This window comes from Phoenix dactylifera, chromosome 9 (assembly GCF_051530095.1).
Source record: "Phoenix dactylifera cultivar Ajwa chromosome 9, Ajwa_hap1_PhDact_Kaust_v1.1, whole genome shotgun sequence".
NCBI classification, from domain to species: Eukaryota; Viridiplantae; Streptophyta; class Magnoliopsida; order Arecales; family Arecaceae; genus Phoenix; species Phoenix dactylifera.
The window spans coordinates 27,526,753-27,542,079 of NC_143198.1; the positions used below are offsets into that span (position 1 = coordinate 27,526,753).

The 15,327-nt window shown below is 37.8% G+C and overlaps 1 protein-coding gene across 2 annotated transcripts; it reads left to right on the top strand.

The window, feature by feature from the left end:
- Positions 1-4,122: 4,122 nt before the first annotated feature.
- On the top strand, positions 4,123-14,509 carry LOC103713209 (uncharacterized). 2 transcript variants are annotated; one of them, XM_088704737.2, is made up of 4 exons: positions 4,124-4,901; positions 9,670-9,774; positions 13,348-13,756; positions 13,874-14,509. In XM_088704737.2, exons 1-4 carry the CDS (start codon positions 4,887-4,889, stop codon positions 13,948-13,950), a joined length of 606 nt encoding a protein of 201 aa, XP_088560863.1. In that variant the 5' UTR covers positions 4,124-4,886; the 3' UTR covers positions 13,951-14,509. The 2 variants fall into 2 exon arrangements, with proteins under 2 accessions (XP_088560862.1, XP_088560863.1); XM_088704736.2 differs by having other exon boundaries at positions 4,123-4,901; positions 13,348-14,509.
- Positions 14,510-15,327: the final 818 nt, after the last annotated feature.

Here is a 15,327-nt window from a genome sequence, read left to right on the forward strand (position 1 = left end):
ACACCAGATTCCTTTCCAAACCCCCAGAATTACTGCTCATGATGCCAGGGTCCACTGTTCCCGAATCTTTGTCTCAAGGTTGTGAGAGATTTAAAAGAGTATAAAAGTCTCAAAACATGAGGGGCTTGGGAAAAAGAGAACCTTTGTCACCAAGAGTATGTTTGTTTCTTTTGGCTTGTTTTGGGTTGGGAAGTGGAGCGGATGTTGGCTATTTCAACTGTTAATTTTGTGAAGGAATCCCAGAGAAGAGGTGCCTTGAGTGATTTATTTTTTTAATCTTTTCAGAAGACCAAGGCATGAACGTGTCCCTCTTAAAACATCCACTTTCAAAATGGAACCCTTTATTCCCTTTCTTGGTTCTTTGGTGAGGTTGAGCATATGACTAAGACACCAGAAAAAAAAAAAATGTTCCGGCAGGTAAAGCAAAAGAGCTGGTGAAATGGTCCTGCATTGGTTTGGTCCACTGGATTTTATTTAGATGGTCACCAACTTAGGCCATTTTGGATTAAGGCTGCTAATCTAAATCTCTGTTGGTGGAGGAAATAGGGAATGATATATAATTACCACTAGCAACACCAATTCCCTCATACCATGTGGCAGAAGGAATTTTTTGTGCGGTTGACACAGGCGATTGGGTTCGTATCTTTCGCACGAAAGAAAGATTTATCTTCCTTCGCATGAATCCACTGGAAGCTTTCTTGAACTCTATCATTCATCTATCTGTATAGATCTCAAAGTGACCAATGGATGATCCAATGGTGGATTCGCGCAAAGGAAGGTGAACCTTTCTTTGCAGCGAAAGACACAACCTCATCCCCTCAGGTGGCTGTGTTTAATTTGGAATGAGGCAACTTTAACCGATTTGCTCCACCTTGTTCAGCCAAGTAGCCATTCGAGTAGCTAGCTTTTTTTCCTTAAAGATAAAATAGCCATTTTTGAAAATTTCTACGCAATAAATTCTTCATTTTTTCTCTTTATATCTTGCTTACTCAACCTACAACCAATTCTTTTTTTTTTTTTTTTAGAACAAAAACCTAAGACTGGTTTACTTTGTTAAAAAGATAGGATACTTTAACTTTTGATTTCTTCCTGCAATCTCCACATGATCCCACTAACATGGCCATTTAATTCTCAAATCAAACACACCCTAAGATTACTCATATGATAAATTGTGCCCAAATTATCAGTTTTGGATCCAAATATATCTGAAACCAGTAAGCTAACATGGGTCTTCTCAGGCAGACTCTCTCTCAGTGAGATTTTTGGGTTAGTTTCTTGATCTATACTAAAAACTTGAGTAAAAATAATGTCGGTTGATTAAATTATTGGCCTCGGCAACCACTGCTAATAGCTTTCACATCGTGTGCAAGTACAGCTAAATATGTGTGCTCTGATTATTTTATGGCCTTATCTCCACCACTGTGATATGCATGCATGGTTATAATAATATGGTGCAACTTTTTTCCTGCCATAAACGTTCTTTTCTATGAGAAGCCTGTCACACTAATTCAATTTAATACTCAAATAAATACCTGGCATGAGATTTCAGATCCACGGTCCCTTAAGCCAAAGGTAAGCACGGCATCCTATGATACTTGTATTCTTTTTTATAGCATGAACCTGCTAAGTGATAACATAAAGGAATTTAAAACATATGAGAATCGGGATATCATCTCCTTTGTATATCAATTTCTAGGAATGGTTTAGAAGGTTTCAGATCAGTCTTCAATGATAAAGAAACAAAACTTTGGATGCAAATAGTACTCTCTCAATCTCAGGCTGATTTGTTTGAGAAGCTTTCTACATTTCTAAATCCATGGCTAATTAAATGTTTAATTTAAGTTCAAAGCTTGAAAATTTGGCTAGTAAATATCTTGCAATGTTTGCTAGCTAGAGAAGAAGATGAGATGGAATGGAAAAGCAAAGACAGGATTCAAAAGAAAGAAACCTGAAGAAAAGGGAGAAAGAAGGGGGATAAACTAAGAATCTTCTTTAGCTTGGTTCTGGAAGGATGGACCTTATGACAAGTGAAGCAGGACAGAGAGCAGTCGCTCTGTATTGAAGATAGAGAGATTAAAGGTCCATACATGCTTCGGTTGTGTGGAAACTTGAAATATTGTATACGTTTGATTGGTGTAATGACCGTTACTCACTGCAGGTCTGCAGCTAAGTGCAGGCAAAGAAGCTGGAGGGGGAAAAACGAATGGAACATTTATGGTACATTTATTGCTTCTATATCTTGTATTTTTTGTAGAATAATGCTGAAATAACTTGCAAGTTCCACTGAAAAATATCATTCAAGTGATGTAGTCATCATCTTTTGCTCTTCTTTGGATAACAATGAGCATGCTGTCGCTAAGAGGATGCTTCACTCACCAACATATGTATATCTGCCAACATTAGGTGAGAAAATTTCATTCTTGTGACTAGCTATCATCACATCAATTTACCAGAAGATAAAAAGTAGGCATCAACGTTTGTAATTCGTTTGTAGTTCTCATCAACCATATACCAACATCAACCTACTATGTAACCTAGATGCAAATCAAGCTTGCACCAGCTAATGCACTATTTCTCGTGACAGAGAAATAGCCATGCTTCGAGGTAATTAAACATGATCAATCACAATATCTACATTAAGAACAGGGGCTGCTTTGAGTCAAATTTCCATAATGCCTGTGTTCTGAAATGATAGACTCTCTCTGAGCATATGATATTATGATAGAAATGATAAGGATCATGTAGCTAGTTAAGCATCCTGGACCAGATCTATAAGGAAATTAAAGGATGGCTGTCATAACAGCTGTTGTTGTCCATTATAACAAAAATAATGGACAATGACAGGAAAAATAAACTGCACTAGTTGATTATGTCATTGTTATCCAAATTAAAAATTATTCTTTTCTAGCTTGGATGGAGAGTGGATAGAACCTTATGTTGCTGCTAAGAATCAGTATGACCGAGGCGCTGAATAGATGAGTTTGCTAGAGGGCTTGGCAGTCAACTGTTTAGGTCGTATAGCTTGATGATGCGCCTGAGATAGTGCTGAAAAATTGAGGTCGTGCTTAGGTCTTTGCCCTAATATTGTATTCAACCTGAAACAACAATGACGAAGAAGTCCTCTTGCCCAAGAGTGTCTAGTGGAAGACCCTTCGATTCCTAAGTTAAAAAGACTCTCGAGGAGCAGCGGAGGTTGAGAGTGGCAGAGCAACAGCACGGTGGTATGTAAGAACCTGAGAGCACTTATCTGGAGGGTCCCTCTAGGATCGGATTGTATAGACAAGGGCCAACATCAATCGTCGGAGGATTCAAGTTTGTAGATTGGCCATCTTTGGTAAGCCATCACACATTTCGAGGATTGCATGTGGTTGTTTCACAGGCGCATTATATCATGTGTATCTCGCAGGTGCGGTTTGGAAGACTGCTTGTGATCGTGGCCAAGGTATTACTGGCTGGAGGAAGATTTTGAAATTCAAATGACTCTTCGCACGCTTCTAGACTGGCCACGTGGCGGGTCTTGGTTGACTGGATAAACATTTCACATAAAAGTTTGATTGGCTAATCTTTAGATCGGTTGTGGTTGGTTTCGAGGCGTATTAACTTCCAAACTGATCCACCGACTTTCTAATATTCATGACAACCAATATCTCAAACATTTATTGGACTTGCAATTCATTTTCTCTCATTATTAGTCTATACAACAACTTAGCTTGTTAAAGTCCTTAGCTTTTATCAACTCGAGCAAATTCGGTGGAACCACCAACTTAATATTAAAGTCGGCAACTCAGCTATGTTCATAAAATTAGGGACTTCATATCAGATTTTGGCAACTTTGTGCGTGTACTCCAATCGCCAATAAATTTCATTCTAATTATGTAAACCCTTGTAAATTGGGTGAGAAAAGAGACATATGCAAAAAAAGTTCACTTGTATTTAAGAAAATTTATTCTTTTTTAAAAGTAATTATTATTTAGTCCATATTTTAAGAAAACAAAATTCTTAGTAGTCTCTAAGAATCTAGACCGTTCATTCTTCCTATCATGTGCATCGCGCATGATAACTACGAGACTTTGCGCTCACCTAACTTAATTTTTTGAGGAAAAATCGAATCTAAAAGGTTTTAGCCGTGCTGGCCAGACCCAATCCATGGCCCAGGTTAGCAGGATAGCTGAGATGGCGTGGATATCTTGGCTATCCGGCTAGATATGGCAATTAAGAAACCCGAGAGAATTGTAGCTGAATTACTAAGAAAGAAAGAGCTTCGTCTTTCTTCTACGAAATGTGCGAGTCCCTGGCAGGGAGCCCGCTTCAAACTTTATGAGAAAAGTGATGCGAAATAGCTTCTGTCCAGAGGAAACCAAACCACTTCAAACTTTTAGAAACCCTAATCGATTTCCATATCGTTAAAGAATAATAAATAAAACAGCGAGTTTTTGGATTCTTTTCTTCACCAAAGTAATGACGGTTTGAGTGGGAAGTGCAAAGAAGAAAGAAATCTTTGAGCCAAAAGAGAAGAAAGAAAGAAAAAAAATAAAAAATGGATCCCAAAGCGTCGGCCAAATCGAAGCGAAGTCATTCCCAGCAAGGCCGGAAGAACCACCAGCTGCTGGCCGCCAGGAGACCGCCGCCGGAGCCGGAGGAGAGGCGAATCCCCGGCAAGCCCGCGCCTGCGCCCGTGACTTCCCCTCCAACTGGGACCGCTACGACGACGACGATGGCGACAACGGCGGGGATGGTGCCGAGAGCTCTGCCAGAACTAAACCAGCGGAGGGAGGAGATTAGGCCCAAGAGAAAGGGCGCGGGCTTCTCTTACTTAATCAAGCAAGCTCGATCCCGGCCATCGGAGCATCGCGATCTTGAAACGTCCCAGTCCGCCTTTTCCTCCGATGAGCTTTCCTTCGGTAACCACCTTTCTCACTCTCTATCCATCTGTCTCAATTCTATTGGATATTTTAGGGCATATGAAAGAAATAAATTTGGTACGGAAGATAAAGTCTCATCAATTCGAGTGTTTCACCTCGGCAAGAAACAAATTTTGTAGTTCTTCACGTTCTTGACACTCCGCTCTTGATTTCCAAATTATTGATCCTTGATTACTTTTAAGGGGTTTATGTTAAGAAACGTCTTTCTTGTTCAAATGTTTTCAAATTTTGCCGATAACAAGCCTAAATAATTTGAATTGCAAATGAATCTGATATCAAGAATTGAGAAAAGTATCATTCCCTTTATGACCAAGTCGACGTTTTGGTTATCCATTTCGTTCATCCTGTAGTTAAAATAAAAGTGGTCAGACTTCCAAATTGGAAACATGAAATGAACAGAAGGTTGCCCATGACATTTCTTTGGTTGCGCTGGATGTAGATTGTTTTGGGTAATTTTGAAAATTAATCTGAATGGTGGAAGAAATAAACAACATTTCTTTGCACGCTAATTGTTTTTTTTTTCCTGGTAAATTATCAATATTGATACTCTTTATCAGAAAATGTTATCATTGCTACTGTTGTTTTTATTGTATTTTATGATTTTTAAAATATTTAAATACTAAATGCAGCCTGTATAATGCAAATGCACTATGCAATCCCCTGACTGCCCATATACTGCCTCCATCTTTTAAAACTAGGGAAAAAATTCAAGTGGAAATTGTGTGAGTCACGGGTATAGAAGATTAGTTTATAAATTTGGTGGGTTATTTGTGTCATTGTGATTGAATATGTGAATTTGAAGTTATTGGTCAAACAATCTGCTGAAGCCAAGTTTGACTAGACAATGAATACTTTAGTAGGGAGATGTAAATACACTAGCTAAGGTGGAAGAATTCTGAACTAGAAAATGAGTTCAGAGTTCTTGAAAAACTTCGATCTAAACACTGATGATTGGTCAGAATCATAGAATTAAACAACTTTGTTTGGGCGATTGATGTTGAGGAGCCAACATATGATGGTGAAAAATTTGACAAAGATGCCACACGAAAGTACAATTTTCGATAAGCCAACCTCTTCCAATAGGAAAATTCCAAAAGGATGAGCCAATCTTTCACAAAAGCCAAAGTTTATAATCTTGAGTTTGAGAACACAGCCAATAGCATACCTGTGACTTGATAAATAGTGTTTTAAGTGTTACATAATAAGATAAGTCAGCATGAGGGAATTGTCACAAAAATATATCCCTAGAATAATCAGTGGGCTCATCTGATTATCCCAAGTAATATTAAGCCCTCTAATCTCCTTGCCTCTTTGTTGGCCCAGCCTTACCAATCACCATGTCTCATTGCATACACTGACATCTTGTCATATTGCTACAGGTTTCTTATAGTAATTAGCTTCGACCCTCCACTCTACCACGTACTATTTTAAATCATTTCTTTTTGGATATTCTTCAATCTCCTTGTTTTTCGATTTATGTGTTTCATACATAATCAAAGTTTTCTTATTAATATTTTTTTTAAAACTTTCTACAATTGAAATGTTGGATAAAAGCCTTTCGTTGGCATTTATCAGCCTGCTTCAAACCACTGAAGTCCCAATGTTCCGAAAAGTAATCATCACTATTAATAAAACTACGAATTTCAACTTCAACGTCCTCAACATATTCTTAACTTAGAACCCCGCACCCCCTGAAAAAAAGACAAAAGGTTCCAAAGACAAAAAATAATGATAATAACAATAAAGAGAGAAAATTAAAAGAAAAAGGGAAAACAGGATTACTAAAGGCATGGACTCAACAACTTTTAACTTCTGATGAACAGCAGCATCTTGAGTCCTGCTGCTGAAGAAGAAAGCAGAAGGATAGCCGACAGAAAATGGTAATAACAAATTGGGTTTAGGGAAGGAGAAAATCCCCTGATTAAAGGGTACTAGGGTAGGATTGTTTTGGGGCTCACATGTGCCAAGGAAATTCTTCAGCTTCAAGGCTAGAAGGCACTTTGTTGCATTATGCTCCAAATTGGTGGCCTCATGGGAGTTTGGACCAAACACTTGGGATTCTCTTTCCAGTGCAAGCATAAGTTAAGATCTCCAAGAACTGGAGGCAAGAACCTTCCCCATCGTCATCTCAGTTAAAAGAAGCTATACAATACCATTTCTCCCATTTTAGAGAGACTTGCTTCAGTCTTTGCTTCTCCAAAGCCAATTTGGTGGACATGAGGATAGTTAATACATGCTCAGGCATATTCCTGGCACATTTCCATGAGGATACAAAAGGATTCGCTAATAATACCCCTTGGTAACTTAAATCAAAGTTGTGAATGCAGCCCCAATTAGATTAAATCAACGTGCTTATCACATGGAAATATGGGAATCACCATACTTAAAAAAATAAAAAAAAAAGACAAGAAAAAAGAAAAAGAAGAAAGCTGAACAATATAGGCACTGTTGGGTGCAAGCATTTGGAAATTGTCTCCACAAAGACAATAGTTCGATGGTGCAGTATATTCCCATCCCTGCTATTGTTAATTAAATCTGATTCATTAACCATAATGCAAACAAGCTCAGGTTTTGTATGTAAGTAGTCATTCTAAGAACCCATTGCATGTTTACAGCCACTTATTGTGGATTTTTTTTGGTATTGGACTTTGCGGAAACTTGGCACAACTGAATCTGCCAAAAAACCAAATATATATATTCTAAAAAAACTATAAATCCGGACCTGAAACCATATTTTCATTCAAATGAGTATAGCCTGAATCTGCTAATGAATTCATGTCAGCCTCTTTAAACAGACAGCCGTGACATTCTGAAAAGATTATAATTCATAGGCAGTCTGATGTTAGGCATTTTATTGCATACAACTGTATCCCAAGCGGGTCTTCTGCAGCTGTGTTAGCTGATCTGTTTCTTAGCTCCTAATCAAAATTAATACTATAAGCTCTTCTAGTATATGCTTATTTGAAGGTTTTCGGCAATCCTCTGGCGGATATGCTTTCTGTCAGGGAAGAGGGCCTCTTATCTTGGTGTGCAGATGACAATTTCATTGTGGATGATGACCCCACATCAAGTTGCGAGGCATTAGTTTATCAGTTTCATGTATTTATAACTAGTTTTTCACAAAATTGTTGTTTATCAGTTGGCCTATGCTTTTATGCCTTGCATCAATGATCTTCATTTATGTTATTGTCTATAAAAAAAATTAGGAAGATTGAGTATAACATTGCCTGTCTGAAAACAATCTTTTAACTTTTGATTTTATGAAGTACTTCCAATGTGGTCTTAACTGATTCTCCCGTAACCATAGTTGACGACCATTTTTCCATATATACATGATCCTCCTTGCACACTCTTCTTTGCTATTTATTCATATCATGTGGTGATTCCTCCATCAAAGGAGAGTTGAAAGTTCTACTCTCTTCTCCCTCACAACATCCTGAAATCTCTTTTGTAGCTTTTCTGCTATCAAATACCAATATGAGCTTTTTACACGGTCGCTTCCAATTATCATGGCACGTGACTAGAGGATGTCAGTGTTGGTGTCAAGCCAGGATGAAAAAAGTAGGGGGTTCATGTTGCAGAATCACGATTTACCTTTTTCTGTTGCAAGCTGCAGTGAAGTTGAATCTCCCCGGTGAGAGGCAGGGAGGGTCTGGTGCAATGGTAGCAGCCTCCATAAGAAAAATAATCTATTAGGAATGTCTTATGTAAGTAGCAGCATCCTCCCCTCCCCCTACAACAAATGCATGGTCCATGGCACCCCCCCCCCCCCCCCCCCCCCCCTCTTCTCACTTCCTTTCTTTTCAGTCTGAATCCAGAAAGACAAGAAATCATGACCAGTTTCTTGAAATCAAGGTCCATCACATATGTGATAGCTTCTAAACTTGGAACACCCATGCCTAGATCTCATTCACACCATTATATTATTGTTATATGAGAGATCCCTTATCACATATCATTACATAAAAGATTGCTTTATTTTGACCAAAGGCATGGTCATGGACTACCTCAAAGTTCAGACTGGTGAATGCAATATGAGTGCAACATGATGTTTTTACACTTCACCATTGCTTTGGCATAATCTGAATTCTGAATCAAATTATTTGTAAATAGAATGACTGCTTACAGAGTCTTGAACAGGTAGTGTTCATTGATGCCAGTACTTGTTTTATTTTAACCAGTTTACTTCTTTTTCTATGTCTGAAATTTCCATACTTAACACGGTCAATATATGAACATATGAGTTCAACCATTCACATTGTATGGTTAACCTTTCTAGTCTTTAAGTTAGTTTACAATATTTATATTAATGTTTGGCCTAAAATCTTGCAATATTTTCGAGTTATACTTTATAATCATCAAGTAATATTAATTATTGATAATTTTTTATCTTTAACTTGTGAATATTTTATGGTAAACATTGATTGCACTCAGTATATTAATTTCAACCTCCCAGGAGCATATTGGCACATAATCTAAATTGGATACTATTTGCAAATTCAAATGAATATGATACTCAAAGTAACTTTGGATTTGGAATGGTAGTTGATATTGAGTTCAATTTCAATTTGTATGCATTTTTCTTTCCATGAAAAACTTTGAATCATTATACTATTTAATTGATGTTGTTTTTATGATGTATTTGTTGGCCTCCCGAAGGAAAAATCCTGGATCCCCTCCTCTTGCGCTGGATTTCTGTTTTGCCATTTTTCTCTGTCTTTTAAATGTATGTTATGTTATATGTCAGGTACCTTTTCTCTCCAGGGATTTGCATGCACTTGCTGCACAATTATCAAAACTAAAGCTTTCAGAGAGGCTATTTATTGAACAAGATTTATCACCTGAAGAGCTGGTAAGCATAACTATCAATGGGTATGCTTTTTCCTGTCAATTTAGTTCCAAGCCTTAACTTTGTAAATATGTGATCTGCATTATGCTTCTGCTTTTAAGTTCTTTACTTGTAACCAAGCCTTTATCAGGTTGGGAGTCCATGTGAATTAATCATTCATGAATTTTCAGGTCTGTGGTTCTTTGTAACCATTCACAGTAAATCAGTAATAATGCCCTTCTTCTGATTTTGATGACTGGTTTTAGAAACCTTTGAAAAGGCAGTCTATCTAAGAGATGTTGGATTCAACCAAACACAAATATTTCTGTTGTCTATGGTGCATTGTCCATATAGAGCTAATCGTTCGAATTGGTGCCCTACAAGGCCATGTTTTTATATAAGATATTATTTTTTGAGACATTAATTATTCTTTTATTTTATTCATAATATTTTATTGATATCTAATAGCATGTGATTGATTGGCCAATTGAAGGAGAACTAAGACTCTGGTTTCTTATTCCTTAAATTGTCAAAATGAAGGATGAGGTTGGGAGACTTCATCTACATGGCTGTTAATGGTAGATGATGATCATAAAATTGTGGTAACCATTTCTCGGTTGTTAGAGTGAAGGCTTCACATTAACACTTGGCTGTGACACATTACATTGACTGGCTAGTTTGAGAGGACGTCTAACTGAAACTACACTGTCATGATTGACGATGTTCTCATCGTATGATAGCCTTTGTATATCCTATGACCTGACGGGTCCATGTAAACTTGCATGAGTCAAGTCACTTTGATAGCCAATCGATCAGACTAAGATACAAGTTTGTATATAGTGTCTTATTGGGTGTATATGATTTATGCTGAAATCATGTGAGATGCCGACCATTACCCATATCAGGAGAAGAACTTGTTTGTTCAAAAACTAACCATGCAAAAATAGATCCATTGAGGTTTGTCAAAAGTGTTTCGATAATAATGTATTTTACATATAAAATAACTATAGAATATATTTATGATTTTTGCAAATATTTTGGAAAAATAGTTGCTCCGGTGCCTGGTTAACTCATGGCCCAATAGATGTTAGTCGATTATGGATTGCATAGTTCCATGATTGTTTTCTCGATAACCGACATGAGCTATTGGTTGTAGTGAAAGGATGGAATTGCAAATCGGTGTGCTATTATATGGAGGGATTTTATCTCACTTCCAACTTTAGACGTACGTCATAACATTATTTTCTAGGTTACTTACGATCTTAAGTATTCAGGGTCATATATGATGGGATAGGTCTGATTAATAAAGTGTTAGTTAATCATACACATAATGATCTTTGATCAAAATCTCAAATCTGGCCTATAGGTGTAGTTCCATGCGCTTTACAGTTGATTCAGCTTATTCTGAAAATTGTGCATGCACCTGGTAAGATCCTTGATTGTATGCATAGATTTAGACTCACTAATTCAGCCTCTAGGAGATTGTAGTAGTTCGATTTCATAATTGGACTACCAGAATTAGCTTTATAAGCCATGAGAGATATTTATTTGGTTCTATACATGATATTGGTCCATTATAATGGAGTATTGGGCTCGGTATATGATGCATACTTGTTAGTTCGGGGATTTTGTGCTCTAAACAAGTTTAGGCCTTATATTGGACCTTATTGAGTCCACCTCTTAAGAAGTGAGTTGAGGCCTACTTAAGGGACTGATCCTCTTATTTCATGCAAGTGAGAAGAGAGGGGACAACACCTTAGTGAGAGCGCCCCCTCTCTTTCTCATATATGTGAGAAAGAAAAAGGGGGCACCACTTGAGTGGGTCTCTTCCCCTTGTTCTATGTGCCCCCTAATTCCCCTCCTAGTTCGACTAGGAGAGGAAGATGAGGTAGGTTCGGCTTTGACTTTTTGTCCCCTCCCTCTTCTATAAATAGGGAGAGGGGGCCAGGCTAAATAATAAAAATAATGAGAAATCTCTCCTCACTTGAATTCTCTCCCAAGTTCATCTAATGGTATGAGGGTTTGGAGAAAACCCTCTCAAGGCCATTTTTGCTGAGTGAAGCGGATCTTAGTGAGGCTCAGTGCAAGCATAAAGGTTGGGAGTCGTGCTCGAGTATCAGTCGGGGGTGTGATTATGAGATCCATACCCGCCAATTCCCAGAATTCAACTGCTTGTTTAAGGTTTATTTTCTACCTTCATATGATCAATGGAGATAAAAATTTTTGCTTGCACCATATCGATTTTGTAGCATGGTAGAATCTTGCCCCATATACCATGCTTTCATTGATTGCACCCAAATGTTGGGCACTTTTGTTGCATTGAGTGCCATTACAAATTTCTCAACACAAAGGTGGTAGTGAGTGTTATTATATATGTGTGAACTATATTTTCCTTGATTTTGATGTGAACAAGGAATATTGGTTCACCATAAAAGATTTTGTATTTAATTTCTTTAAATGAGGAAAAGCTGTGAATTGTGTCATAAAAGATACTGACCTCGTAAGTTGGAGCTCGAAGATATTTTGGATATGCATGTAAGTATGAATCTAGGCTAGTCCTAAGAGCTTGAGCAGGCTGTAAAAATTATAAAGATTTTGTAAATTGTGAAAGACATGCAGAATGCATTCTCTGAGTAAGTGCCAAGTTATTATCTTGATATAAAGATGATTAGTCACTTTCTTGTGTTAATATAACAATTAATAGGTATTGTTACTTTAAGCAAATAAGTGAGTTACTTGCCAATGAACCTAAATTAATTCATCAGTTTTCTTTTATATAGAGTAACGTTTCAATCTAATAAACAGTCCATGCTGTATTTGCTTAAATGATTAAGGACTATGAAAAATATCTCTTATGAAAACACATATATTACATGGCAACAATTTAGACAAGGCAATTTAGCCATGACTACTTTTGAAAAATGTGTTGGTGATTACAAAAACCTCAATTTTTTCCAAACTTAGCATGCTATTGATATGTTGTAGCTATACCAGATCAACATGATGTCATTACCATATATCTAATTGGCTTCTTAAGTAAATATCCAGGAGTGATTTGTCAGCTGTTGAGATGTGTAGTATAAAGAGTAGGTTTTGAAATACCGAGTGGCATCATTTTGTTGATGGTAATCATTATTTGGAAGTAGGAAATGGTTGAGTTACCTAAGGTTGTGATGTCACGGGTCAACATAGAGTTCTCTGTTCGAATAAATCCTTTCCATCCACTATTTAGAACATCATCCGAGTCAGTCAGCTGATATATGTCAACTTATCAATGAATGATGTATGTATACACACTGATGCACTCTTATGGGTGCTGTGTCATACCAGGAAAGCAACATGGTAGGCTGAAATTAATATATAATTTGCCACATGTAAACTTCTTCAAGAATGGTTTTTCCACCAATGCTTTGAATGGTTCCAAAATGTACGAACTTCAGTGGCAGGTGATGTGGTTTCAATTGGTGTGCTTTTGGTGTTATTGGAAGATTGTGTCAGTAGTTACTACATACTATGGAATACGTACTTTTTGTTGGCTTTCCAGGATAATGATCATTTTAAGTCATGCTTTATGATCCTTCTTGTTTGTTGCTGCAGCGCAAATCAAAAGTGTACCAGATATCTGAGCAATCAGAAGCATCAATAGTGAGCGAACATAAATACAGCTTGACTCCAGCAAGATTTCTCCATGATGCAGAGTTGGAAAAAATTGCAAATAGCCAAACTAATCGTTGCAATTGTTGTAATGTTCATGGAATCATGCAAGAAATAGTGGAGGAATGTCAATCCCAAATTTCTACAGAACAGGCTATCAAGCTTGATCCAACTAGTGATTCAATACCTCCAGAGCTGTCTGGCAGTAGAGAAGTTCGGAGATCCATGTCACGACTTGGCATTCATACGGATCCGGACTTGAAACAGAATAGAACCACCAGGTTTGAAGCTGCAGCAGCGGAAAAAGAGCTTGAGATGCTTCTCAGCTCATTTGGTGAAACTAGTCTTTCTGGTAGTGCAACATTGAATTCATCAACCCATATTAGTCCACTGTCTGTTGATCAAGATCCCAGTTCCTCAGACGATGCTGGTATGGCTATTGCTGATGCAATTGATGGTTTGCTTGCAGAAGCTGCCCTGCCCCTGAATGACCGGAAATATGCAACTTCAAATGAAGCTCCAGGTGACTCTAATTCCTCAAAGTAGGTAGAGCTGCAAGTCTTGATGATGCAATCGATGATTTACTTGCGGAAACCTTCCTTTGCCTTGAAGAAGAGAAGAACAATGGCATGCCCAGAAAAGCAGGGAACAACATCATCGATGAATTTTCCTTCCCATTCTCCCTTAGGCTCGAAACCTGTGGATGACTTCGATTCATGGTTTGACACGCTTTAAGTGTCATTTGGAATCTGAAGAACAGGTTGGTAGCAAATCGTCCAGCACGCTATGTTATGGTTGTCGGACTCTGCTTCAAAGTGATCTGGAGAGAACTGAGCCATTGCAAATATGATACTCACAAGTCACAATACTTCCAGCAGAGCGATGCCTAGACAGCTGAACTGGTGAACCCTAAGGAAAATGGAATGCAGTAATTATCATATCCTGCTGTCTCTTTTTTTTTCTCTTTCTTTTTTTTTTTGTTTTTGCATAATGCTGCCCAGTTGCTTCCCTTCTCTGGTAATTTGGCGGTTCTCGAGTTCTCTCAAATATTGTAGCATGAGGTGTTCTCTGTTGCTAGTGCATCGCTCATGATGGATTTCTGGCTCATCTGGTGTGATACCTGGTGACTCCTTTGGTCTCTCCAATCATTGGGAAATTTTTGCAATATGTTCATGAGAAAAACAAGCTTCAGAGACATCAAGCTAAGGGGATCCTGAGTCTCTTTACCTCTCAGGTGCCCAGCTTCTATTCCATGGCAACATCTGAGTCAGTGCCCTTTCCATGATGAAAATGTTGTTGTCGTAATCTAGTTTCTCATCATCATGGCATCATCTCGCATGCATTTCTGAAGCCCTTGATATCTAAAATTATTCTAAATAATTTTTAGGAAATTTTACAAAAATTGAGGGATGACATCCTGATGGATCTCTAATTCTGCAGATTCTGTTAATGATTAATCCCGGTGTTAATTATGCCATCATAATAGAGATTACTTCACAGGTTGTCTTGTTTAATTGCTCGCGTTGTAGATGCTAGTGTAATTTTAATTTTCAATGCCCATTTATCATAATAACTGAATTTCCACAAGCTTTCAGCAGCAAACCAGATTTTATGTTGAAGTTAATGACTCCTGCATCCAACTTCTGTTCTGTACTTGGCTACTTGCTGGTTTTCCCTTAGCTAGATTTTCTAGATCGAATTTTCAAGAGTCTTCGTTTATGAGCTGTTGATTGGACTTCCACGCAGGATTAAGAAAACTCTCCTCTCTTCCCATTTTTTATTTCCAATTTTTCTGGTTGGACGGTCCATTTACCTCCCCGTTTCTCCTACTTTCCGTCTCGTGATTTCATGCTGTTGGATTCCAACTTTCACGGGGGTTACCCATAGATCGACGATTTGATTTGGTCGTCTCAGCAGTCCAAG